This window comes from Tauraco erythrolophus, chromosome 2 (assembly GCF_009769465.1).
Source record: "Tauraco erythrolophus isolate bTauEry1 chromosome 2, bTauEry1.pri, whole genome shotgun sequence".
In the NCBI taxonomy this organism is placed as follows: domain Eukaryota; kingdom Metazoa; phylum Chordata; class Aves; order Musophagiformes; family Musophagidae; genus Tauraco; species Tauraco erythrolophus.
The window spans coordinates 103,971,440-103,999,429 of NC_141466.1; the positions used below are offsets into that span (position 1 = coordinate 103,971,440).

General features: G+C 38.9%; 1 protein-coding gene across 1 annotated transcript in view; it reads left to right on the forward strand.

Annotated features, from left to right (window-relative positions):
- Positions 1–27,990, forward strand: part of THADA (THADA armadillo repeat containing) — a 180,179-nt gene that overhangs the window by 86,800 nt on the left and 65,389 nt on the right. Inside the window, exon 29 of the mRNA XM_086628885.1 lies at positions 25,441–25,556. Coding sequence (XP_086485011.1) covers positions 25,441–25,556 — 116 coding nt within the window. The remainder of the gene's footprint in view (positions 1–25,440; positions 25,557–27,990) is intronic.

A 27,990-nucleotide genomic window follows, 5' to 3' on the forward strand; every position in this document is an offset into this window, starting at 1 on the left:
TTATGCTGGGCTGTGTTGGTCCTCCAGCAGATACCAGGGTGGTTGAATTCCCCCACAAGGACCAGAGCCTGCAAGTGCAAGGCTACTTCTAGCTGTCGGTAGAAGACCTCATCCACTTGTTCTTCCTGGTCTGATGGGCTATAGCAGACACCCACTACAGTGTCACCCATACTGGTCTGCTCTTTAGTCCTTACTCATAAGCTCCCAGCTGGCTTATCATCCCCCCAGGCGGAGCTCCGTGTGTTCCAACTCCACCCTCACATAGAGGGCAACTCTGTCTTCTCATCTTCCCCACCTGTCCTTCCTAAAGAGCCTGTATCTCTCCATTGCAGCACTCCAAACATGTCAGCTGTCTTACCTGGTCTCTGTGATCCCAAGAAGATCACAGCCCTGCATCTCCATACAGAATTCTTGATTCCTCTGATTCTTTAACCTCCTCCTTTATGTGCTTTAAAGTAAATAGAAGTTACAGGGACCCTAGCCATGATTTGCCCAGAAAGCAAGGCAGCACCTTTAATTCTTCCGGTTGTAGATTATTTATAATGATTAAAAAACCCTCCCAAGTGCGTGAACTTTCAGATTGGTTTGCCAAGTAAAGCAGATGTTAGACTTCAGCTTTTGTTTTTAATCTTGTGAGAATCAGTTAGCATGATTGATGTTGGATTTCAAAGGCTGTGCGATGTGCGTAGACCTAGAATCGAGTTGTTATTAGTGCAGTGGAATAGCAGCAGTACGACTGGAGCTTTCAGTCACAGTTCTGCACTCATTAGTTTCCAGAAACCTCTTGCACATTTGTGCTCTGGAAAAATCTGTGCTCTAATGAGAGTGTACATACCCTTACATACTGTTCATATCAGGAACAATTCATTGGACAGCTGCAGTTAATCATGGAGCAGATGTAATTGTTATTAAGGTTTATTTCTTTTTCAAATGAAAGAATCTGCACATCAACTGGGTCATTATCTTGTATGTTATCAGTTTGATCTTCCTCACATTCACTTTGGCAAGTTTACAGTTATGCATTTTTAGAACATATGGGATCAGATAAATGAAGGTTATTAAAAGAGGCACTGTGTTTTCATTTGACTTCTCTGTGCCTTGGTTTGGAGACTTCTGAAACGTTGAAAGCACTAACCTACTTCCTAAAGGCCTTGCGTGGATTTATAACTAAATGCTGACAGTGTCTAGTTTGAAATGGTGTACAGAATAGTAGAAAAAATTTTGCTTCCCCTATCTGTCCCATTCGTTATGCAGTCCCTTCTTTTTGGAGCACATTTTGCATTCCCTTTGGCATCTTTTGGGCACAGATTAGAAGAAAAGAGGATTCAGTGACCTCTTCCTCATTGCTTGCTGCTTGTATGGGAACAACATGACTTTATTTCAGTGCGCTTGCTGCCTCCATTTGCTGCCTCTATCAGAAGATGGATTGTACTGTTCAAGATAAAGCTTTCCATAGAAGTTCCCGGTGGATTGTGCAGCTGCACGTATTATTGAGGAACAATTTCTGGCTGGAAGGTGCTTTGTTCATGAAGATTATTTACGTTTCTGGTGGTATTCTATACAAGCAATCAAACAACTGCATAGAATAAAATAAAAAAAACCTCTGCTGGCCTATCATATCCTTGCAGGTGGATCCTTCCTGTCATGACTGGTTTTGGTCACTGCTGTAACTCAAAGTCACGGAAATTCTGCTTGGTCCGCTGTGATCTCGAGAAAGGTTTCTCTCCATTCCCCCATCTTCTCATCCAAGGTCTGGCTGGTAGCTTCTCTTCTCCTCACTCCAGTCTTCCCACTTACTGCTATTACTTTGTCACTCCTACTGATTTATCCTGAAATGTATTCCCTCAGCATATGCTAGTGTTTTGCATTGCAAGAGAAGAACAGTATCTCCATCTATCCAGGGGGGGTGCACATGACTTGTTCTTAAAGAAATACAAAATATAACTGACAACAGACAGATGAAACAGAGAGAATTTGTTATGTTTTGATACAAGGTGGAAACTTCATGAAGATAAAAGTGGAATTCACTTATTTAATGTTTTGAGTATCATCAATCAGCAGTCAGTTACTCTTCACAAATTGTTACTCTTAATATTCAGATTTTCTCTATACTTTGAATTTTCCCACAAAATTATGTAGTTTCAATTAGCTAAATTGGTATTATAGCAGCAGACTGGTTCAAAGAAGCAGTTTTGGGTTTGAGGGAGAGTTTTTTGTTTTGGTTTGGTTTTTTTTATGTTCACTTATTCAAACAGTTCTGTTTGGCATATGAATGTGAAGTCCTGTGCAAGGAATGTTGGTTTGAGTTTTTGAACCTTTTTTTTGTTTTACTTTTGAAACCAGCAGAACTGTTGCATCTGTCTCCGATCTAAAGAACAGACTGAGTCACATCAACTTAGTCAGCTGCATGTGACAAAAATGAGACTTAATAGGAGATAGAGGGCTTCATAACTCTTTACATTAATATTAATTTTAAAGATTAAATTTCCCACTGATTTCAGTGAGACAAGAAATTGGCAGTTACTATTTTTCAGGGAATAGCAGCATCCTATAGTATAAGACTAATCTCTCTGAAAATACTTCACAATGAAAGAATCTGGAATACTTGCATTAAAAAATAATAATATGATTTAAAACACTGCATGGCTGTATGGCAGATTATTCTGCCACCTGTACAGGGCTTTTATCGAAGTGACTTACTGTTTCTGTTTTTTCTTTGTGGAGTTTATTGAATATAGCAGGATTTGTGCAATGGTAGAACTTCAGATTAACTGTATCAACTCTTTGGACGTGCCAATGTCTTAAAATTAAGGGGGAGCTGGAAGAAGTGATTTAAAGATGGAAGAATTGACTTGAAGGATGGGTAGAGACTTCATTAAAGCAACAAGAAAACCAGGACAAGAACATAACCTGGGAATAGCCATACTGAGTCATGCAAAGATTTGTCTGAGTCAGTGTGTTGCTTCCAGCATGTACCGACAGCACAAGCCTGGGAAAAAGAGTAATACAGACCAAGCAGCTGGAGAAACATCTGCATGTGCCGTCTTAGCTTAGAGTACTCTCGAGCCAGAGATGCATTGATGCGAGTTTGTTGAAGATAAAAATTAAGTACATAGCTGTACTGATGAAAAGAAGCAGTTTGTGATGAAAACATCAATATGTTAGGTAGTTTAGTTATCTGGAAGAGTTGTATTAAGACAGATTATTGTTGATGAAAAGAGAGCCTGCCTCATGAATGTGGATGCCTTTTTCCTTCCTTTGAGAGGAGGAGGATTGTAGCTTAAGTTGCTACAAAGGAAGGTCAAGCTTCAGGTATTTGAGATTATGATCACTCTTGTGTTTTATGAGTTTAATATTTGGACACTTACTCAGAGGAATAAAGGCAATTTAAATAAATATGAGCATTTGAAAATAAAGCAGAGAAGAATGATGCATGAAGAAGAGCTAGCAAGGAATCACAGGATGTTCTTTATTACAGGACTGAATAGGGAATAAAAACCCACAGACTCCAGTGGCTAGGGTGTGAGAATATGACAACAGGATACAAAGCAGGCAAATATATTTTGAAGGTCACTCTTGGATGTTGGTCCTTGTGGTTGAGTGAGAGAGAGAGTTATACTACTTGTTAGTGTGACCTAAAAATCCTTGATGTGAATTACCAGCAGGAGTGTCGGTGACCATATTTTTTTCCTGTTTTGTTTTGAAGACAAAGGATCTCTGAGGTCTGAGGGAATGAATGGGGAAGTAGCGTATTGTTTATTTGGCTTTATTCAGTAGCACAGAAACATCGACTATGGTGAATTACATTTTATTTGGCTTCGCAGTAAAGTTTGAAGTGTAGCAGTTCAACGTTGGCTTATAAAAACTCAATATAGTAAACAAATGTTACATTATCTACAGATCAAAGAAATAAACCTGCTGTAATTAAATGTTTTCCAATTAAACTTTCTTCCAGCTGTTTCTTTTCTAAGCTCAGTTTTTAGTGCTCAAGATAAGCCTTACTTTTAAGATTAGTACAAAGAGAAAAGAAATACTGATGTCAAGTTGAAAACATATTCATTTATATGTAGCTGGTGATAACAGTTGTCTCATTTCTTCATGTTGTAAATCCGTATTAGCTGTTACCTACGGGTATGCTGATATAAGGAGGCAGAAAGCATTTGAGAACAAGATTTATATTTATGAACAACTAAGTTCCAAGAATGGGAGGAGGCAGTCTCTGAAAGAAAATCATTGATGAAGTTTTGTCAGAGGTCCTCTTCCAGCTGCTTTTTTTTTTAAAAAAAAAAAACAAAACTCATGTGGTGTACTGCTAATTGACTGGACAGATCTGCTAGTTGAACATTGCTTTGAAGTTGCTTTAATTGTAATTAGTAATGCTCCCAAATATTGTGTCTCTGAGTTCCTAAGACATGTCACTAGTTTTCAAAAGGGCGTAGATTCAGACAGCTCTTACACCTCTGTTAGCTCTTTTCATTCAGTTTCTGCATCGCTATTGAGTTCCTTCCTGCAGCAATTAAGGATATGCAGAAATGCTATTGTTGTAAGCCTTGTGTTCACATCTTTGAAGTTAAAAAGAAAAGTGTGGTTTAAGTACAGAATAAGCAATATTCATCAATTAGTGAAAACGAGGCTGCTGCTGTTTTTAATTGATAGGTAACTATAATAAGGGCTGCTCTGGGTTGTGCCGGGGATAGTGTGACAGTTGCCCCCCTCTGTAAAGGCTAATGGATGACTCGATGGATGCACTGCCTTCCTCTCTCCCACGCCCTAGATTTTGATGCTTATTACTATGGATGTGGCAAGCAGTTGCTATGCAAATGTTTTGGCGTCCCTGATCCCGTGCACCTAGTACTACTCCTTAATGAATAAAAGCTCCTGCAACCCGTGTTGCTAGCAGAGATTGCATGGTGGTTTTGTGTGCAGCCATTTGAGGTACCATGCCTGGTGTTCAGTTATAGCCATAAAGCATTGTTACATCGTTATAGCATTGTATCATTATTGCAGCCTTCCAGTACCTAAAGGGGCTTTTTACAAGGGCGTGTAGTGATAGGACAAGGGGCAATGGCTTTAAACTGAAAGAAGGTAGATTTTTATTAGATCTAAGGAAGACATTCTTCCCTCTGAGTGTGGTGAGGTGCTGGAACAGGTTGCCCAGAGAAGTTGTGGATGCCCCATTCCTGGAAGTGTTCAAGGCCAGGTTGGATGAGGCTTTGAGCAACCTGGTCTAGTGGAAGGTGTCCTTGCCCATGGCAGGGGAGTTGGAGCTAGATGGTCTTTAAGGTCCCTTCCCACCCAAACCATTCTATGATTCTGTGATCACTAGTGTTGAGCTAGCTTCTTTAGTTGTGTCTTGTATAAATGTGCAGTGACTGAAAACACTCTATACTAATGTAGTTATATAGAACAACCTTTATTAAGTGTTAGGATTAAAGGAAGGAAAGAGAAATCCTCCTATAGGTTATAGTTTTCACAATGGATAGGTGAATTTTCTTTTTGGATAATTGAGATGTTAGAAACAAATACTGTTTACACTATGTTCTGCTTTTAACTACTTAGTTCAGCTCTCTGCGGGAAGATTTATTTTGGGCACTGGCTGGTTAACTTGATTTAGACCTCCCAGAACAGCAATTGAACTCTTGTGAATTCTAAATTTTTGAAGTGTTCAATTCTATGCATATTTCTTGCACCTGTTTCGTATTATGATTCTTTAAGTATCCCTCATGATTAGTCAGGAAAGCAATCCTATCACTCTGTCTCAGGCAGAGGATGTTTTTACAGTTGGGAAGGGAGAAGTTGAAGCTTGTAAAGTGTACTGAAGATAGAATATTCTCCTAGGTGGTGCAGTGGATTAATTTAGTACTCCACAGAATTCATTTTTCATCTCCAAAAATATGTTTTCAGTCCCATCTGCATAGGATTTTTTTTCTTTTGCTTTTAATCTAGAAACCATGTCTTTAAAACTTTCAGAGAAAAAAAAAAAGGATGATAATCCTGGATACACTTCTTTGATATACTTTTGAAAATACCCACCCATGGTAATTTCTGACTGCTTGAGGATGTATAAAATGTATTTATGAACATTTATGAGCATTTACTATGCTCTGTGTTGTCAGAAGTTCAGGCTAAAGTGAGAAATGTGGGAAGGTGCCTTCTTTGGTCTTTGGAAACTTTCTCAGCCTGTTTATGAATCAGAAGAGTACCCTCCAAGAAAGGAGGGGAAGGGAAAGCTGAAAAAATTAGCATTTAAAAGAATACTGGCTGGGAGAAACAAATGAAGGGGAAGGAGTGGTTTTAAGTGGATGGTTGCTCAGTAACAACTTGCCTATACTGAAGGCCCAGATGCAAGAATCTCAAATAGTGAAACAAAAAATTGAAAGGAGGAGCGGAGGAAAAATATGGAAATCTAAGAAAATGAAACAATGGAAACACCTAACAAGAATAAGACACTATTCCAAGGTGTGAAAATCAATTTCAGAATGTTCATTAGTTAAATTAGAATTTTTTTAAATAAATGTAATGTTTTTGCTTCTTCAGCCAAGTTTAAAGCATATTACTTGCTTTACTTTTCTATTTCTGTCACAGACATTTCTTGCAGTAGTGGTTTTTACCACTGTTTTTGATTGGGTTTATTAATTTAATTATTTTAGAATATCTGAATTTCTAAAGTAGTTATTGTTGTGGTGCTAAAATTTTCTAGGAAAAATTTTCACATGGCTGTTGACTTAAAGTGGTTTTTTTACTCAGGCTCTAAATGACTCTGAGTCTGAACTGATGGTGTAGTATGGAAACGTGTTCTTCTGATGCTCTTTATTCATGGGCCAAAAGAGAGTGGGAAATGGATATCCAGGCTGAGGAAGGATTGTACTGAAGTTTGACTGACATAAAGAAGCTATGTGGAACAGAAATTTATATAGGGGCAGGGCTAACAAGAATCACCTGTGTTGTACTTCTGTCTAGTGGTGGAGGGGTGTTTATTTGGGGGGATAGGGGTGGAGCCTTACTATAAGGGTCTATCTGTATGTTTTGCTTTTAGGTCAGGAGTTATGTGGGGAGCAATGCTCTATTGAAAGAAAACTTCTTTTCCACTGTCTAGTACAACATACTTCCAGTTCTGGGTCATTGCTGCTAAAACCCTCAACGAATAATGTGGATTCTGAGTTGGATCATCAGAAATGTGGCTTCCAGTGAAGCTGCAGGCAGCTCTTAGACTGGAGGTGGTACCCTGCAGAATCTTCATCAGGTCCTGGAAACAGCCTAGGTGTGGTCTAACTGCAGAAGAGGGAGGGCAAGGGGAATGCCGATAGGGTGATAGGAATGCTTCTAAATTTATCACCTGTCAAGGTCCCTCCTTTTCTGTGCTCCTTCCTTCATAAAAGATGCCAGTTGTCTGTGGGTCATCAGAGTTGCCTTGATGTTTGGGAGTGTGGAAACCTCCCACACAGCATCAAGCAAGCAAAAAATGAACGAGGCTTCTGAAGGCACATTAAGCAGCAGGTGCTTCTATTCTGTCCTCCCTCATTCCTTCTCAGGCTTGCACCTCTGTTATCTCTCCCTGTTTCCCCTGGCACTATCAACTCCGTCCCGTCAGCTCGTTTCAGGTGTTTACTCCTCCGTATCTCTGTTCTGGACTGCATCCGCTCTGAAAGAGTAGCTGCTGTCCTGGTATATTGTTGCTTACTACAGTAGGGTTATTACCATGCTGTCAGAAGTGCATGTCAAATGTGTCTGTATATGCGCTTTTATTCAAAAGTGTACGCTTCAGTACATCTTCACATCTACAATGAATGTCTTAGATTTTGGCAGGAGACCTCTCCAGATTGTAGTAGTTCATTCTGGCCTGTTTTTTATTGTGGAAAATAAACAATGGTTAGTAATTTTATTCTCAATTCTACACAGGTATTTCCATACATGCAGAAAGGTCTTTGTGTCTGAATTAGGTGTGGAGAAAGCTTTAAACCTTGGAAATCAGATTTATCCCTTTTTGGACAACTTAATAAAATTAATAATAATCTAATCTAATAAGATTAGAACTTCCATTTTACTACTAGAAATCACTTAAGAATTCAACACTTAAATATTTATGACATAGATGAAAGATATTGAGCATTTATAGTTCATACTGAGTTTGACTTCAGTATAGTTGAAGTTTCTTAATGCCTTTTCTTCCTTTTTGTAGTCCAAATGCCTGCGTTTGTTGAGCTTTTTAGTATTAAGGTGCTATTCTTCAAGAGAAAAAAATAGTTTAAGGTAGGAAGAGCCAACTTAGAAGTTCTCTTGTTCCCGACAAAACACTTTTATAACAAACAAAATGCCTATTATATACCTCTCTCATAAAATTACAGGAGGTCTTTTATGTATTGTCTGTTTTTTTGACTGTTTTGTTTCATTGGTGAAACAGACACTACTGGCAATTAGAGCAGGAAACTGTAGAAACTAATATTTTTTTTTAAAGAAAATATAAATGGAGCTATTCTGGAGTGCATATTTAGCTTGTTTCTTTTAATTCTAATTTTTTGAATTATTGAGACATTTGGTGCCATAAGAAATACCAGCTAGAGCCTTTGCTCTTTCATATGGAGTAATTTTTAAACCCTGACAGACTCAAGACAAATAAGAAATTTTAAATCATATTGTCAGCATTCTTACATGAAACATAGAATAATAGCATGGTTCAAGTTGGAAGGGACCTTAAACATCCCTTAGTTTCAACCTCCTTGCTATGGGCAGGGACACCTTCCATTAGACCAGGTTGCTCAAAGCCTCATCCAACCTGGCCTTGAACACTTCCAGGAATGGGGCATCCACAACTTCTCTGGGCAACCTGTTCCAGCACCTCACCACCCTCAGAGAGAAGAATTTCTTCCTTAGATCTAATAAAAATCTACCTTCTTTCAGTTTAAAGCCATTACTCCTTGTCTTACCACTACACGCCCTTGTAAAAAGTCCCTCTCCAGCTGTCTTGTAGGCCCCCTTCAGGTACTGGAAGGCTGCTAGAAGATCTGTCTGGAGTCTGTCTCCAGACTGAAGAACCCCAACTCTCTCAGCCTGTCTTCATAGGAGAGATACTCCGGCCCTTGGATCATCTTCGTGGCCCTCCTCTGGATTTGTTCCAACAGCTCCATGTCCTTGTTATGTTGGAGGCCCCAGAGCTGAACGCAGTACTCCAGGTGGAGTTTCACGAGAGCAGAGGGGCAGAATTGCCTCGCTGGACCTGCTGCTTTTGATGCAGCCCAGGATATGGTTGGTTTTCTGCAAGCACACATTGCCAGCTCGTGTTGAACTTCTCATCAACCACCACCTCCAAGTACTTCTCCTCAGGGCTGCTCCTACATTACTTTATGCTTTTTCAGTTATGATGTTAATACAAAAGTAATTAATACCATCATGGAAACATGCGTGTGAGCTGTGGTGATGATGCTCTTGTCCCATCTAGTGAACGCTACCCACTTCCAAAAAAGCCTCAAGGAAGGTGTAGAGACGGACATAGTAACACTCTAAAACACTTCACATTTACATCTTGTTGCCAAATGGTTGTTGTTAATAGTTGTTATTTCCTGATGTAACGTCTAATAAAACACCTATGCTGTATGTGCGTATCCTGTGCTGTAGCATAAAACTGCAGCCTGTAGATATTCTTGAAGCATTTCAAAAGAACGAGGCTTGGTGTAATCACCTTTGGATAGATTTCATAGGCGATTTGTTTAGTGGGCATGATTTCAAACCTCTGTGGTGATACTAGTTAGTGTTGTATTAAAAGTGGCCTTAAAAAGAAAGAAGTGCATCAAGTGATTCCAGCTATAGAAATACCTTTCTTTTTTTTCTGGTTTGAGTCAATCTGAATTATCATGTTATAAGAAATTATTTCAAAATTAATCAAACTAAAGTAGATTCTATAGATACTGGGATGAAATAATACTCTTACAACTGTAGTTATTTCTCTTGGATTATTGTACTCTGTGAGGCATTTAAAAATGGTATTACAGCATCAGGCATCTTCTGTCGTCAGAAGTGAAAGAAAGGTTATAAAAGCCAAAAATGAGCGGTTTATGTTTAATTAATCTTGGCACTCACTGATAGCTGAGGAGGTAAAAAACTGTCTTTGTAACCTCATATTGCCTTTAGTAATAAAAGTATAATACAGTTTTTGCTGAAAAAATATGAACTGTTTCTAACAGTGGTAGATACATTACTTTGTAGTTCTATTTCCTTCTTTAATACTGTGTAACCCATAGAGAGTTGTTTCGTGCTCTTCCTTACTCTCTTATTGTTACATACTCACAACTGAATTCCTAGAGAAGCTTTGTTGGGGTCTTTTTCTTTAGTTAGCTTGATTTTCCTGGGAAAGAAGTAAAAAATGGGTTAGTTTGGGTGGCAGGTGATATTTGTCCATTTTATATAGTGACTAAACCAGAGAACTAGGTGATAAATTTGAGGAAATTTTTCTTTTATTTCATGGTTTGAAATAAAAAACATTCATACTCAATATTACTACTGTGTTGTACCAAATGCTATCTGTAGGGGATCTTTTCAGATTTTTGTAGTGAAAACCATAATGTCATCCATAGCTATTTTACTTTGACCTTTTAACCTGTTCAACAAAAAGTTTTTACTCTATTGTTATCTGTAGCTTACAAGAGAGCACTTATCCTCCTTAACGTTAGATAAATACATAAATAGATGGACTCCCCTTTTGCAGCTGGTTGATAATATTTAATGTATTATAAGGCCAACAAGAGTAATAAAGTGCACAGAAAGGCTCAACAGTACTTGGAGGGGGAAAAAGGGAACTTGTTTTCAAATAAAGTTCCCTTGCTTTTCCAAGTGCAGTTAACTCTTGGACTTGTGTGAAATTTAAGTAAACTCCTAAGCTACCTCCATTGATTGAGCAACTTCTGACAAGATCATATTGCTAATTCATTTTGTTGTTCTTTTCACTAAATTGACATATTTGTAGGGTTTGGGTTTATTTGGAGCAATCATACTTCATACTATTATGTGCTTTACTGAAGTTTTATTTCTATAATAAATTTTACTGTTTCTAAAAAAAAAAAAAATATGCTGTGTTATACGATGATCCTTCAACATAAACTATCAATCCCTAACAGAAATTTGTTGAGGACCAAGATCATGGCTACTTTGTGATCAGGATTTAGGACAGAGTATGACACAGACATTTCTAGGGCTCTAAAAGATTGTGACACTGTGATAATGGGAACACACATAAGATCTATGACGAAGAGCCATTCTGTGTGACACCTTTTTGCAGCTTTATTTATGGTTTATCAGAGGTTATGAACAAAGTAACAGGAACATACGAGAGAGGATAGTAGTGGCTTCTATTCATTTCTATTCTGCCAAATTCAGATGGTGAAGTGACTTAAAACTGTAGGCTCTTCCTGGATTCTGGTTTAGTTTATCTAAAAGTAGTAAACAAAGTGTTTAATCTGTTAACTACAGAAACTCCTGATTTTGGTTGGTGCTATTGCAATTGCAGCCACTGGTAAAATACAGAAGTGACAGGACACCGGCTGTGGAGTAGTGGGTAAAGACAGGCAAGACCAAATTGGTACTGATTGTGAAGGGGAAAGACACTGAAGGAACCCACTGAGATACTCTGACCACCTTCTGTTTGGTGTTTATTTGCAATAAAAAAAGGTATGAAGTATCCTTATAGTTCCTCGCATCACTGGTGCAGAATGGTTTTCAACTGCCTTGAGCAAATCTGGCCTGAAGTGAAATGCGTGTATTGCCTGGTCGTTGCTCGCATTGTCAGTTTTGAGGCTTTAATGCCAGAGGGTTTCTGTAGGCTTATACTCTGCAAACAGCTTCTGCACAGCAGTCCACATCCAGCTGATGATCACTGGCCCTTTGCTGGGTGTTGCAGCTGCCACAGATCGCCTGGTGGTCCTCCCTGAGCCATTTCAGTAAAAAGGAGTAAGATTCGCTCCATTTAAATGGCAGGCCTCTGCTAACCTGACTGAAGGGAGTGGAGAGTTTGCTTTCACTGAAAGCCTGGCTAGGAGGTTTGACTTTGCCAGTCTTCAGCGGGATGCAGTGTTGAACAAGTGGTAGGTGTGGTAACATCTACCATTGGCACTGCTGGGTTCAGAAGGCAACCTCTATGCAGTTCAACACTCAAAGGGAGTGGAGGGTCAAGCTACAGCAGCTTTAAAAAACTGTTCTTAGAACTGTTTTTAGAGACAATGAGACAGCTGTACTCCTTTGGGATGGTAAAATCAAAGGCACGCGTGTGCCAATGTTGGAGAAGGTGGTCTTCAGTAAGGAAATGCTTTGGAAGAACTTACTTTTCAGAAAAACCTTTCTGCCATGAAAACTGTTGCTGTTGACGTTCCCTTTTGTCAAAAACATGTCTTACCAATTGCATGCAAGTGGAAGAGGGAAGGAGAAAAATAATAATAAAGAGCAGGTCTTCCTGAACAGCTTCTAATGCCTCTGAAGAGAAGAGCCTCAGCAAATTTCATTGTTTTTCTTTGGAATTTATCTGTTACTGGTCTCTTTGCAGAGACTGCGTTTGTCTGCCGTGATGCTGCTGATTGTAAAACGAAGCGCGTGAGCCTGCTAGGAGTTCAGGAAATGTTTGATAGCTTTGAGTTTGGCACTTTCTGTGATAGCGTAGGATGCTTGTTTGTCTGGGGGGAAAAAAAAAATCACAAAGCAATGAAGCTTTGTGGCTAATTAAAATCAGAAGGAGCATTTGAGCTGTTTTGGGGAGATGTAATCAGCTGGCTAGCGAGATTAAACTTTGAGAACAAAAGAGAAATATATTGGAGGTGGAATTCCAAGTGTTCAAGCAGAGATGCAAAATTCATTAAAGTCGTTCTCTGATTATGCAGTTAGCCCTTTCCTTGCCCTTAAGCTTACCTTGGCTAGGGCACTTGCAGTTAAATGGCACTGTGAAAATTACTGGAAAACATTAACATTAACTTGTTATTGTAAGTTGACATCATGCTGAGCCTGATGGGAAGTAAAAATTTATAAATAGCTTGTCCATATGCGTAAGGCAAAAATCTGCTGAGTTTCAGCAGTAGCATGATTCATGTATTTGCTGTAGTTTAAGTTTCATCATAAGTTATCTATGTTTCTATGAAGTTCGTGGTTTCAAAAAGTATATGATACCAGTAGAAAACTTCAGGAAGATCAGAGGTCCAAAACTGACGAACTCTGAGAAAATACTGTCTATATTTTCTGTTTGGTTTGGTCGTACAGTCTACATCTTACTGGTCCATATGTGTTCTTCCCACCGTTTTCTCTGGAGAGCCAAGTGCTTTCCAAAAAAGTATACTTAAAGTCTTTTTTTTTTCTCCCCACATGAATTCTCATGCACGTGCTTACTACCTGTGAACTGGAACTTAAAGGATCTGAGTTAAGTCTGTCTCTGGGATGCATTCCTTGTAGATTTTAATTAAATCACTTATCTCTCTGTTTCCTTGACTGCAAGACTTTCTTCTGTCATGATCCTTTTGGAATATGGTGGGGGAGGATAGGGGGAGATTACAAAAATTGAGAAGCGATATGCCGTTACATAAGTAAAAGCTTTGTTTCTTCATCATTCATGGAAAAGAAGTAAAAGGATGATGTGTATTTCAGGAAGCCAGTCCTCTCTTCTCTCAGGTGATCCTCCATGTTGGAAGGTGGCTGTATCCACATCTTCCTGTGCTGAATACTACTGTCTTGTAGTACAGTGAGACTAAAAATATAGGAGGGCTGTTTGGCTGAGGATTGTCTTTTCCCTCTCATGGTACAGCTCAGTAGGATCCTCTTTACATGAATTACTTTCTAGATGTTACTGCAATTAAAAGAGTTTGCATTACATGCACCTCCCTTTGTGCTGTTGCCCTATATACTACCTTTGTAAAGCTGAACTACTCATTATTAACGTTTGCACTTGGAATTCAGTTTGATTTATCTACAAGTTCAGACCACGCATCAGCTATATTGTCTAGACATAAAGTTTCTTTTATTTCATGTTTCAACTGCATGTTCTTTTTTGTAGGTATAATTTTGACTAAGGAAAATTCTTGAGTTCTACATGCATTCAGTTGTCTTACTCTAGACAGAGCAGTATGACATTTGAGTTCAGGCACCAACATTTTGACATATTTGATGTCGCTGTGTAGCTGTAGCCCCTAATGTCCCTGTTGTTACCAGCAACTAATTGTGTGAGAATTTTCTTTAGAGGAGGGACATTTTTGCTATTATTTGCACTCAGAAAGGTGCAGCAATCCCTGCCATGGAAGAACAAGCAATCCTACACTAAATTTGGCATGCTTTGTAATGTTGGCTTAGAGTTCAGACAAAAGAGTGCATTTGGCACTACTGAGTTCCTCAGATATAAACGAAGGCATTAAAAGTGACAATATACTTGTAAATAAACAGCAATGGAAGGGGAAATTGATCCTCATACACAGAGACGTGTACGGCAACAGGTTATCACTGTCTGGATTTATGAATGGGCAAAAGCTTTTGGAATCACAGAATCATTCATAGATTCATAGATTTCTAGGTTGGAAAAGACCTTAGAGATCATCGAGTCCAACCATCCTTAATCCCCATTAAACCATATCCTCAAGTAGCTCATCCACCCTATTCTTAAACACATCCAGGGATGGGGACTCAACCACTTCCCTGGGCAGCTTATTCCAGTGGCTGACAACCCTTTCAGAGAAGAAATACTTCCTAACATCCAACCTGAATCTCCCCTGACTAAGCTTATGCCCATTTCCTCTTGTTCTATCTCCCATCACTAATGTAAAGAGCCCTTCCCCTACCTCCCCACCATCTTTTCTCAAGTATTTATAGGCCGTAATCAGGTCTCCCCTCAGCCTCCTCTTCTCCAGGCTAAACAGCCCCAACTCCCTCAGCCGCTCCTCATAAGTTTTATTTTCCAGCCCCTTGACCAGTTTAGTTGCCCTTCTTTGGACTCGCTCCAGGAGCTCAATATCTCTCTTAAAGCGAGGGGCCCAAAACTGGACACAATATTCCAGGTGCGGCCTCACCAGTGCCGAGTACAGGGGCAGGATCACTTCCCTGCTCCTGCTGGTCACACTATTCTTGATACATGCCAGTATCCCATTGGCCTTTTTGGCCACCTGGGCACACTGCTGGCTCATATCAAGCCGGTAGTCAACCAACACCCCCAGGTCCTTTTCCGCCAGGCAGCTCTCCAGCCACTCCTCCCCGAGCCTATAGCGATGCTTGGGGTTTTTATACCCCAAGTGAAGGACTCTGCACTTGGCCTTATTAAAGCTCATGCCATTGGCCTCAGCCCAACGATCCAGTCTGTTCAAATCCCTCTGAAGGGCCTCCCTACCCTCGAGCAGATCGACACAGCCTCCCAGCTTGGTGTCGTCCGCAAATTTACTGAGGGTACATTCAATCCCCTCATCCAGGTCATTGATAAAGATGTTAAACAGAACCGGACCCAGCACTGAGCCCTGGGGAACCCCACTGGTGACCGGCCTCCAGTCAGATTTAGCCCCATTTACCACCACTCTTTGGGCCCGGCCATCCAGCCAGTTTTTAACCCAAAGGAGGGTGTGCCTATCCAGGCCAGCACTTACCAGTTTCTCCACCAGAACACTATGAGAAACTGTATCAAAGGCTTTACTGAGGTCCAGGAAAACTACATCCACAGCCCTTCCCTCGTCAACCAGGCGGGTCACCCTGTCATAGAAGGTGATCAGGTTTGATTGGCAAGACCTGCCTTTCATAAACCCATGTTGACTGGGCCTGATCACCCGGTTAACCTGTATGTGCTCATTAATAGCACTCAAGATAACCTGTTCCATGACTTTGCCCGTCACCGAGGTCAGACTGACAGGCCTGTAGTTCCCCGGATCCTCCTTCCGCCCTTTTTTGTAAATGGGGGTAACATCCGCCAGCCTCCAGTCCAGCGGAACTTCCCCAGTGAGCCAAGACTGCCCAAAGATAATGGACAGGGGTTTGGCAATGACATCCGCCAGCTCTCTCAGGACTCTCGGGTGGATACCATCAGGCCCCATAGACTTGTGGGCATCCAGCCGAAGGAGCAGATCCTTGACCCGTTCCTCTTGGATCACAGGAGCTTCAATCTGCTCTCCCTCCCTGCACTCAGACACCGAAGGCCAGCTCACCTGGGAACTGCTGACCTTATTATTAAAGACTGAGGCAAAGAAGGCATTAAGGACCTCAGCCTTGTCTTCATCCCTAGTCATGGAATGGTTTGGGTTGGAAGGGACCTTAAAGATCATCTAGTTCCAACACTGCTGCTATGGGCAGGGACACCTTCTACTAGAGCAGATTGCTCAGAGCCTCATCCAACCTGGCCTTGAACACTTCCAGGGATTGGGGCAGCCACAAATTCTCTGGGCAACCTGCTCCAGTGCCTCACCATGCTCAGAGGGAAGAATTTCTTCCTTAGATCTAATTGAAATCTACTCTTTCAGTTTAAATCCATTGCCCCTTGTCCTATCACTACATGCCCTTGTAAAAAGTCCCTCTCCAGCTTTCTTGTAGGCCCCCTTTAGGTACTGGAAGGCTACTATAAGGTCTCCCCGGAGCCTTCTCTTCTCCAGGCTGATCAACTCCAACTCCCTCAGCTCATCTTCACAGGAAAGGAATGTTTTTCTTTTGTTTGAGAGAGACTTGTATATGTGTTTTATGTAAGTTTAAAATAATAAGCTGAGAGAAGAAAATTGTTTACTGAAGCTGCAAGTTTTGCTTCACTTTATGCTATAATGTGAATTTAAGAAATAAAAGCATCAAATCGATACAGCTTCTAATTATTTTCACAGCTTGTGTCTTAATGCAGACATTCTTGAGACAGAAGATCAGCTCTGCTGAAACCAGCAAAGCTACGGGGTCAAGTAGCAGTGCGCTTCTGAGCACTTTTTTTAAACATGTTCATACTGACTGTCTCTCTTACATGTCAGCTTCTTAGTGTCAGTGGGGTAGCTGTATCCTTTAGTATTCTTCCTAGCTGTAAATATCCCTCAGTAAACAAGGGTGTGTACCTTGGTCTTTCATTTGGGTTTTGTCTCCTTCATGTAGATGTGTGCAGGATAACTGTGTTACGAGGATGTAGCCTGGGAAAGAATCGTTTCAAATTGTTTCACTACCACCCTGCATGAAAAAAAAAAAAAAAAAAAAGAGAAAAGAAAGAAAGCTATTTAAAGGGGGAGGAAAGCTTTATATCCGTTTGAGGATTAAGACACTGATGGGTGGGTTTTTATGATGGCAGAGTATAGACTTGAAAGAGGAGACTTCATTGTATCTTTCCTCCTGTTGGTTCTGATCAGAAATACAAGCCGAGCACAATTTTTAACTCCTTCCAACATACAGTCTGGTCTGTTCATTTCTCTAGACTTTCAGGTTTTGTTTACATGCTGCTGGGAAGACAACAAGTATGTTTGGCAGAGAGTGGAAATGCCACCAGCTCCACAGTAGTCTCTTTCATTTCTGGTCAGTCTGGCTGGTTAGGGGGATGTGTGTGAGACCCTTAGTGATCAATCAGCTTTCCCGATTCGTAGCACTTAGTGGGGTTTTCTGTTTTCTCATCAGCCATCTGTCCCTAGGTCTTCTGATAGGGCTTCTCTGCCCAGCACATATACCGGCAGTTACAAGATGAATGATAGCTTTAAAAATATCTTAAATCCTCATGTGAAAAAAAAGTCCTAATAATTGCAAAATCAGACCTGGTATCAGGTTTCTGTGCAAATAGGCAAACTGTGTACTTTTAAGATAAAATTCAGCTAGGACTTCCAAGTAAACAATACTAATGAATATGATCTCAGCTGGCAGCAAACTTCTCATTGTTTTGTTTTCTCCTAATACAGAATTTGAGTTGTATATGCAAATTTTCAGCTGGAATTTAATTTCACCCTAAAACAGGAAGGAAAAAAATAATAAAAATGGTATAGCAAATGGTGTTGCAAGAACTTTGATCTGTGAAATTTCACATTTGTTGGCTTATTTTAGACAAAAGCAGGAGTTTGCCTTCAATTTTAAGGACATGTTTTTATTAATGGTTGTTTTGTGATACATATCCATCACTGAGAAGAAAGCTACTTTGCTATTTTTCAGCATTTTGTACCTTTCATTAGTTATGGCACATTTGTAATTTTCAGATTATTAAACAGCTGTGTTATTCTTGCTCAGTTATATGGAGTTAACTTTAGACACTTTCAAACCTTATTTTACAACTTCTTAATTCAATCAAAACATACTTGCCTGCATTTTAATTAAAACAGCTTGATTATTTATAAACCTGGCTTTATGAATTTTGATGGATATATTTGGAAGAAGGATTTAAAAGCTCTACTTTCTCATGAATAATAAACCAAAATTGTGTAATTAGATGATGAAATGTGCTGACAAAACAAAGCTGAAGTGATGGAAAAATTGAATTGTGAACAATTGTGTTACTTTAAAGGAAGAAAAAAAAATATACACTTTCCAGAAAAATACTTGCAAAGGGAAGTATTTCAACTTTAGACTGAATTCATGAATTCATGCAAAAACAAATTTGAGGAAGCAATATTCATATATAGTAACCATATGCGACAATCATATAATTTATATTTGGCAGAAATAATAATCTGATCTGTTAGCTGTGAAATTACCATCATGAAATTAAAGACTTCAACTAAAGGAGGTGGTAGGAACAAAGGATGATGCCCATAATAATCTGGTATGTATAAATGATCCAGGACTGTGAGAACAATGTAATAATTATGGCTTTTCCAACGCATTTGTTTGGGGGTGGCAAAAGAGTTGATAAATATTTGAAATTGCTTTTCAATGTATTGTCATTTAAATGTGAAAATAAATTCAGGATATTTACTCGGCTCCCCCAAACGCCGCCGCCTTTCTCTTTTTCTCACAATCAAATACCTTAGATGAAGGAAAGCCTTAATGTTTGTAATAGAGTTGATCTGTCCACACGGTTGCTGTACCTGAGCGAGGCAGAGGATGAATCATATGCCGTGAGAAGGTAGGGCACAGGAGTGCCACCAGCGCTGTCTGATGCAACACGTTTGTGCACTGGGGTTCTGTACTAATTTTAAACCATTACTCTGCAACTTTTGTAGCTGCTTTTGTTTGCGAGAGTAGCATGAACTGCAGGGACGCTGTTCGTACTGTACTTGCTGATGATAAAATATGGCATTTTTTTTTCCACAAATATAAATTTTTACAGACCAAGACGATATCAGAAGGTAACCAGATAGTTATAAACTCTCCCATCTATTTTTGTACAGATATCTTCTTGGAAGACTGGGGGGAGGTAGTTGAGGTTTTCAGTCCCATTCTAATTATCACACTGGCACTTTTCATCTTTAAGAAAAAAGGGATTTTTAGGGCTTGTTTTTCCCTAGAGATAATTATTATAACTTTGAACTTTTATCATGCTAATAAAAATGCCTTCACCTGTCACAGCAGCTTGCCAGTTTTTATCTACATGGTCTCAGTAAAAAAATGAAAAATCGGGCCTTAACTTTCAGAACACAGAGATATCTTGGCAGTTGTATTTATCACACAAGAAGAATAAAATTTTATCTGCTTTTAAATGAGAAAAGAAAAGAAAAATTGTGTTTGAGGTTTTCTAACTAGTCTGTTAATACTCAGGCGAAAGCTTTTGATGGAACAATTCTGAAAAACCACATATGGCTTAGTGCAGTAATCTCCTTACTGCTGCCATTTTGCAAACACCCTTTTTTGGCTTTCTTTGTTGCCTCGACCTTCATAGCTTGGTGAGTGGCATATTTTTCCAGGCTTAGTATTTACACAGGGTTTTCTTTCAGCTGATGAAACATCTGTATTCCTTGTTTTGTGTTTTTTTTAGGGAATTAAATGATCTGTCCTGAGAGTGTACAGTTTAGGGTGATGTCAGTTAGCTTTATTTTTTTTTTTTCTCCCCAAGAAACACTGAAATGAACGCTGTGAGCATTGTTTCAGTCTTGCTCTTAGGAATGTGAATATTTGTGCTGTATACTTAATTTCATCCAAGTATAGCTGAGGGTATGCATGCAGCAGGTTTTATTGCTTCAGGTCAGCTTAAAGGGAGAAAAGTTTAACTTTGCCACTTCGCTGAAAAGTGTACAATTATATAACCATCAACATGTTTTTGGAAAATCTGATTGTTTAAAAAAAGGCACTTTGTGCAGCAACATGTCGAAGGCTGTGTTTTCTTTTAAATACGAACATGTGTGCATGCACACCAAGGATCCACCTAATTATTATTTCATGTCTGAAGTTAAAAGTTTGTTGTCAATTTCAGAAGCCTCAGTTCCTCCTATAAAACTAGTGCTAATGTTACAAAATGTTAATTTTAATTTGTTAGACAGAAAGCGAGTCACAATAGATCAACTTTGTGGCTATTAGAAGGTTGTGTTATACTCGCAGTGTCTCCGTACATATGCAGGAGAGCTCTTGGCATCAAAAAAAATTTAAAGGCACTTGCTACATTTTGTGTTTTATACAAGTTTTCATCCACTGTTGCATTGCTTCATTATTTTAATAGTGTATTTTACAACTTGAATACCGCAATTTGAGCTGATATGAGAGCCTCTAAAGATAATGATCGGCTTCATATCATATCAAAGTTGATGTGGGGGAAAAAAATGTCTCTTCCTGCTTCTCATGATTTATATTTTTGACTTAGCTGATGTCTAATCATTTAAGTATTTATTTCTTAAAAAAACTAATGCGCTTTTTTTTTTTACTTGATCATCCAAAATGAACACTTGGAAATAGCAGATGTTATGTCTTAAAGTCTACTTGGGTACAAAGAAAACACTCAGCTTTCTCATGTCATGGCTCTCAGTGTTGCATCTAAAAGCATGCTGTTTGGTGGGGGATGGATGTGAACAGGACCAAAGGATGTGTGTGCTGATTGACCAGCGGGGAACCAAGCCAGCTGTTTCTTTTCTTGCCTCTTCCCTTCCCCACTCTTCTCCACTTACTCCCTTTTTCTTGAGGCTTCTATAGCTGAAAAGCAAGGATGAAGCATCGACAATATCAAGGAGAGAGAGTACTGGAAGTATGAATGCCTGGAGAGCAGAACATGACTTCCATTCATTGGCATGCTGAATCCTTGTATTTCGCAAATTAGGATATAGTGTCACACTTGTGCTGGCTTGGTAGTTGTTTTTTTTTTTTTGTTTTGTTTTTTTTCCTTTGTTATACTGCACTAAGTCGTCCTCTCATGTTAGTGGTTTTACCTGCAGCAGGTTAAGACACGATGGCTTGGAGTTAGTAGAACCTCATGGACCAAAGGGTCTCAAAATGTTCAATCACTGGACACTGTTCCCCATTATGTATCCAAGTATCTGGACTTCCCATGGCTTGCACTGTTTTAACAACTCTTGCCCAGGTTGACAGGCAGTCTCTTCAGTCCTGCTGGTGTATTAGCCTGACTCCTGAACTGCCTGCTCAGGGAAAGAAGAGGTTTGTGAGCATCCAGCAAATCTTTAATGCAGGGTTCCACAGAACTACAGGCAACACCTTGGGTGTTGTGTCTTCAGTCCTATTACAAAGACTTCCAACATCTCAAAGATGCTTTCAGGCTGCTTTCTTGATGTTTTGTTCATGTCAAATTTACAGATAATTGCTGCCCTTCTGTAAGTCTTCATAAACCTTCCTCTACAGACAGTGCAAATCTCTTTTAAAACTACCTTTAAAAAAGAAAAAAATCATTACTATGTAGCCTTAGTGTAACAAAAAAATAATCCCACATACAAATGGAACACCATGACATCATTGCGTTTCTGTGTAAGTGAGGAACTTAGCAAAGGATTTTAAATCGAGTAGTATTTTGACCTTGAGGAGAGCCATGTGTTGGAAAGCCTGTTGATTTTATTATCAATATCAAACAGTCTCATAAAACTTGCAACCACTCCATGCAATCGTTGCCTGGCTTGTAGTTTTAGATCACAGAACCTTCAGCAGTATTACTATAAGCCAAACAATGACGTGTCACGCATGATGGAAGTGAAGAACTACTGAGGTTAACTTTAACAGATTGCTTGTTTGGTTGCCTCCAGTTTTAGCTTACATAAAATAAGGCTTTGAATAAAACATGTGGACATTAATTACAATTTCAGATTCAGTTTAGGCATTCTAAAATCTTATGCTGAAAAAACAATTCCTTTGTGAGGAAAGCTTTCCAGATCTCTAGAATTTGGTGAAGGGAACTGAATAAATGAGAGGTCTTGCACTGAAATAACGAAAAAAATCACTATTTCGCATATGTCAAAAGTCAGACCAGGGTAAACTGTAGTAGCTGAACTTTGTCCTTGATGAATGCCAACATTTTTCAAGAGTGAATCAAACTCTTACGTGAGTTGCACTTTTTAATTCTGCTGCTTAAATATGGCTCATGCCTCCTGATTTTACCTTCTGAACGGTATTGAAAGGATATGGTTCGTACAGAGACTGAATCACAGAGGAGTTTTGATTGCATTTTCAGTACCAAATTTCCTACCTGGACTAATTTAAATCCACTAATTTGACCTACTTAGTATGCACAGTTCTCTTGCTCTCAATACATTTTGCTTGAACTATCCGACTACTTAGGTTTCCTTTGTATTTAGGAGGGAGGCACTTCAGGAGTTGTTTTCAAAGCTGAAGAGATTAACCTAATTTAAGCTTCTAGGAAAAAAATATGATAGCCTTTTCATAATGTGAAACAGATTTTGTATTATTGCTTAGAGATAAATCCCTTCTTGTTCCTGGAAATGAACACAGGCACAGAAGACTAAAATTAGAAAGGTTAAAGCACCAAATGATTTTCAATTAGCAGAGGATATAAAAGGCAGTAAGAAGAGCTTCTGCATATATATTATTTTCTTTTTTCATCTCCTTTTTTTTCTATAGTGTCTGTTACTTAACAGAGACTAAGGGCAAACCATAAAAAATACAGAGAAACAGTAGTGGAACTCTGTTGCATTGGTTTTCATGAAAAAGCTTGATATTTAGCTGATACTTACATAAACTGTTTTAATAAGCAGACAGTTTCACAGGCAAGAGGAGGGTAAAGAGGACTCAAGGTGGAGATTTCTGGTGACACTCTCAAATGTTTGCAAGCTTGCGATTTTTCTAAGCCCTTTGTAGAAAAAGATGAAAATTCAAAATGATCTTGGAAAATGCATCTTAGAAAGATGACCTGCTGTCAACAAAATGATGTTCAGTACGGAGGACTTCAGAAGACTTTAAAAAAAAAGGAAAGACAAGATGACAGCTATCTTTCTGGGATGTCTCTTGCCTAGCAAGAGCACCTGCGAACACAGGGAGATGAGAGTTTATTTCATTGTTCCTGTCAAAGGGGCCCCAGTGGGATCTCTGTGTTTAATAAGTACCTCACTAGGAAAAAATCTGGACCAACTGAATGGTGTCCAGAGAACAGTTGTTTACTGTGAGGGCAAGGGTGGGAGGGGAGAGGAACACCTTACGTCAAAATCTTGGATTTTGAGGGTGAAATGCTAGAAGAGGTTGCATACAAATATTTTGGAATCTACTTTCTTGACTGTTTTCAGGATTAGGACTGTCAACCATTTGTTTCACTGGAGAATGTTTAGACCCTGCCTCAGTGTTTGTATGGATTAGATAGTCTCTTGACATCTCTTCTGTTCTGTTTCCGTGCTTATTTGAAAACACTGCAGCTGTTTTTCCACTTGAATAATTTCACAAAAAATAACCCAGATGAAATTGTGTCAAGCTAATGCTATGCGGCAGTCCTTGTGTTTCCAAAACAAGCAAACAAACAAAAAAAAATATAACCCTGGGAGCAAGTGGCAGCTGGAACGCGGGAAACCAAGATCTGAGATGTAAAAGTCTGGATAGAAAGGTTTTTCTTTTCTCAAAGTGAAATGAAGGCCCCAGCTTGATCCATTAGTCATAAAATTTTCACTTTGCAAGTATGAAGTGCTAATACTCTCAAACATTGAGAGTGTTTCCATATAAAATGCTATGTTTGTATTTTCAGAAATAGTTGGGTAACACCTCCAAAGCTTCTTAAATTCTGCATGTCTCCAGTTTCAATAGATAATCAATGAGGGGGTGTACTTTTTCAATTTGCATAGAAACTCTGTCTTGTCTATTAATGTAACTTACCTGTGTAGGCAAATAGACTTTCAAATCTGGAGGCTGTAAGGCAAGTTAATGAAAGAGGGAGAGGTAGCACTGTGTTTCTCCTCTTCCAGCTTCCAAATTGCATGTGCATGCAAAACTTCTCTGCTTGAGCAAGATTTTTCCTGTTAGGCTTCAGTACTGCACGTGTTTTTCCATTTAGAAATTAAATCAGCTAGGTGTTGCCTGTTCACTTGTGTATGGATGGGAAAGGTAAAAACTGGTGACATGGGCATCGTCACTTGTGTCGGAAGTGTATGTCTTACACTCTCTCCCACATGCAGAGGGCATGAGTACTGCAGGGGCTGGGCTTGGACACTCCCTCTGCACTATACAGTTGATATCAGCTTTCGTATATTCTCCAAACTTTCCTTTTCCTGCCTACGATCTAGTTGACTGTACATGTTTTTAATTCCCATTTTTTCTTAACACTTTTCTGTATGTTCAATACTATTTGGAAAACCTGTTTTTAAATAGCAAAGGAAGGTCTCTAAGAACAGAAATTACTTGCTTTGTTCACTGTCTGACCCAAAAGCTACAGGTCATGCTTTCTGTTTCGGTATCTTGAATTCTTTCTTTCATGGTAGCTAGGATGTGTCTACTAGACTTTTATGTGAAGCTCTGGAGGAGATGGTGCGGTCAGTGCACACCCCCAGGAGTGTGCAGGAGATAGGTCTTCTCTGTCCTTGGAAAGGAAGGGTGCGAGCATCTCCCTTCTCTGTGAAATCCAACTGCCCACTGTGTTTGGCTGGAGCCCTGAACAAAGGATCTCGGGAGCAGGAATAAAGATATTCTTCAGTCAGCACTTCAGGGTGGTTACAGATGATGATTCTACTGCCTTTAAAAAGTTTTTTACTCAGCATGTGGATTTTAAAGACCCTTCCCTGTCTCCTTGGTAGTACTTGTATGGTACAACCAGCCCTGCTCCATCCAGTGGGCCAAGCTGCCAGCGTGCTCCGCAGGCAGTTGTGCTGGCACTGGTGAGCAGACGGCACGGCAAAAAGGTTGGAAGTTGAGGGATGCCTAAGTTGGCAAGGGCCAGCAGGAGTAGTGTTCATCAGGCTGTCCTCTGCTGACTTTATGGAGGTCAACATCTTGTAGCACTTTCTGTGTTTTGTTGTTCAATTACTGTGAAAAGTGAATTTTAAAGAATAGGCAATTTAAAGATTCCATCTGTTGTTACGCTAAATGAATACACATTTTTCTTTGAGTAATAGTTTTTCAATTTGCAGGTGGTTGTTTTCATCTTACAGTTATTTGGAGGAAAAGCAGTGGCTACAAACTCTAGTTTCAATTTTTACTTTTTTTTTTTAGGTTTTTCACTTGCTGCAGTCATACTTAGAATCAAAACAGCTCGTTAGTTCGGACTTTCAGCAGGGACTGGGTGACATCATTACCTGTATAGGAACCAAACTGTGGTTGGCTAAAAGGTAAGATAAAATACGAGACATGTATATTATACACATAGGTTACTAACATATGGAAGCCTTGGCTGATGGGTTGTGGGGTTTTTTTAATTATTTCTTATTTTGGCAAAGTGAACAGATATATTTCTCTAGAAACATGTAAAATTTAGATGCCTTACTGACTCTGTTTTTTTTAATCAATATGATTTTTTTTTTTCCAAAAAGCAAAGGATGAAAAAACATAAGTATACTTTATCTGTGCGCGTTACTGGTTTTCAGTCTTCTCTTAGTTCATTCTCAGCTAAATTTTATAGTTCAGTCATTAGAAAAAAAAAAAGTGTGAATGAAAATGCCTAAAGAAGCAGCCTTTTTGAGGGAAGGCATGAATGTTGCTTCTGGGCTAAGAAAAATATGCCACATATATGAGGTTTTTGTGTTACTATTTTCTCTGACTTTGACCTTTACAAAAATGTACTAGAAAAATGTCATAACAATTGTTGAAACTATCACAAGTATTTAGCTGCCCACAAACAATCCAAGATAGTTTTGGAAACATTTCCTTAGGTTTCTGTAGAAGGATCTTCAGATGACTTACATACTGCAATCAAAATACTCTTTTTTTTTTTCTTTTTTTTTTTTTTTTTTAAATCTACTTGATCTCATCAATTGCTTTTGAAAATTCTCACCAAAAGCTTTAAAGGAATAGTTGTGGACAGAATGGGCAGAAAGCACAAGCCCTTGGAGAGATAAATAACTGGGTAGAATATTCCAGAGTTCAGTATGTGCAAGGAGGTCAGTTGATATTTGAGAACTACAGAAATGTCTCCTGAGAGAGTGAGAGTGATGATATAGCACGTAAAACTTGGTGTAAATAATTGTGAAGTGATGCACAAAAATAAAACAATCTGGACTTTACTTGGGGAAGGAGTCACGAACCGAGAAGATTTGAAAAAAAATCACCCTGATTCTTGGTAAAGCTCAAGAGAGGAGGAGGCAAGTATCATAAAAGAATGCAGAACAAAACCAAAAATACATGTATGTTTCTGTATTAATCTATGTCGTGTGTTTTAATACTGTTTAAATCCCAAAGAATATACAGTAGAAGTAAGGACAAGTAAAAAGACTGATACTAACTATAGAAAAGTTTCTAGATGGAGAATGACTAAATAGGCTGAGATTTTTTTAACCTGGAAAAGGGGCAACATGATAAAAAAACTTAATGCTGTGAATCACATGGAAAGGAGACAGGTATTCACTTCCAATGCAAGGTGGCAGATTTAAAAGAAACAAAATAATGAAGTTTTTTGTGTAATTGCAGTTTAGCTATGGAACTCCATGATACAAGATACTGTTGGCTTTACACTTGTCTGAATTTTTAACAAACGATTGAACAGAGTCAGGGAAGAAAAGCCCAGTGAGGTTACTAAGTATGTAGTTATCACAATTGGCTCAAGAAATTCTTCAGCAACCTTGAAGGCTGAGTGAAGTTTTGGCAAGTGACAATGTTCTTATGCTTCCCTTTCCTGTGCATCTGCTCTCTGCCCCAGGTAGAGACATCATGGTGGATTTGGTGGACCTTTTCACGTGACTCAGCGTAAGCGTTCTGAAGTCCTTAAATGAGAATGGTAATTTACTTAATGAAATTTAATCCATTGATACTGTTAAAAAGAAAAACAAACAAACAAACACCGGAGACTGAATTCAATAGAAAGATACTAGTGCTAAATAATTCAAACCCCTTTCTCCTGCAGCAAATGCAGAAGGGCCAGGCTCTTTTCATTACAGATTTTAAATAAATTCTGTATTTTCAAAGTATTTTTTCAGAACTGGTCTCTAGTCATATTAGTGCTGACTTTTTTGTTGTTTTGTATTCTCTCCAAAAGGAAATATTTTCAGTCTCTCTTCGAGAAATCCTGGTACATGGTACAGGTATTAGAAGAAGAGATGTATTTTCTCTTTCATCTACCTGAAAAAAGCCACAGATGTATGTGCTAATACTAACCCTCTGTCAGTGCCATGTTTTTGTTTTGTCAATTTGTTGTAGCTCCTTTTCATATACGTTCATTCTCAATTACCCTGTTAATGCTATACATAAAGGTTTTTTGAGTAACTTTCTCCCTAAATAGTAAAATTCTATATTAAAAGCATACAGGTTTGCAACACTAAGTTAAGGCACTGGTTTCTGACAGGCAGAAACTCTTTTTGCAGATTTCTAATGTACTTGATCATTCTGTCCGAGTCTGTACAGCCATACATCCTTAGGCACACTTTGAGCTACTGTGTGTTTTCTTTTTTCTTTCTTTTCTTTTTTTAAGTCTAAAAAAAACAAGTAAAATATCCACTAAATGTTTGGTAACTAAACTTACTTCCAAATTTATTTTAAACTTAAGACTACGATAGATGATAAAGCTGAAAAAGTTTCCTTGTCTCTTAACTTGCTGCTTGAGATAAATCTGTT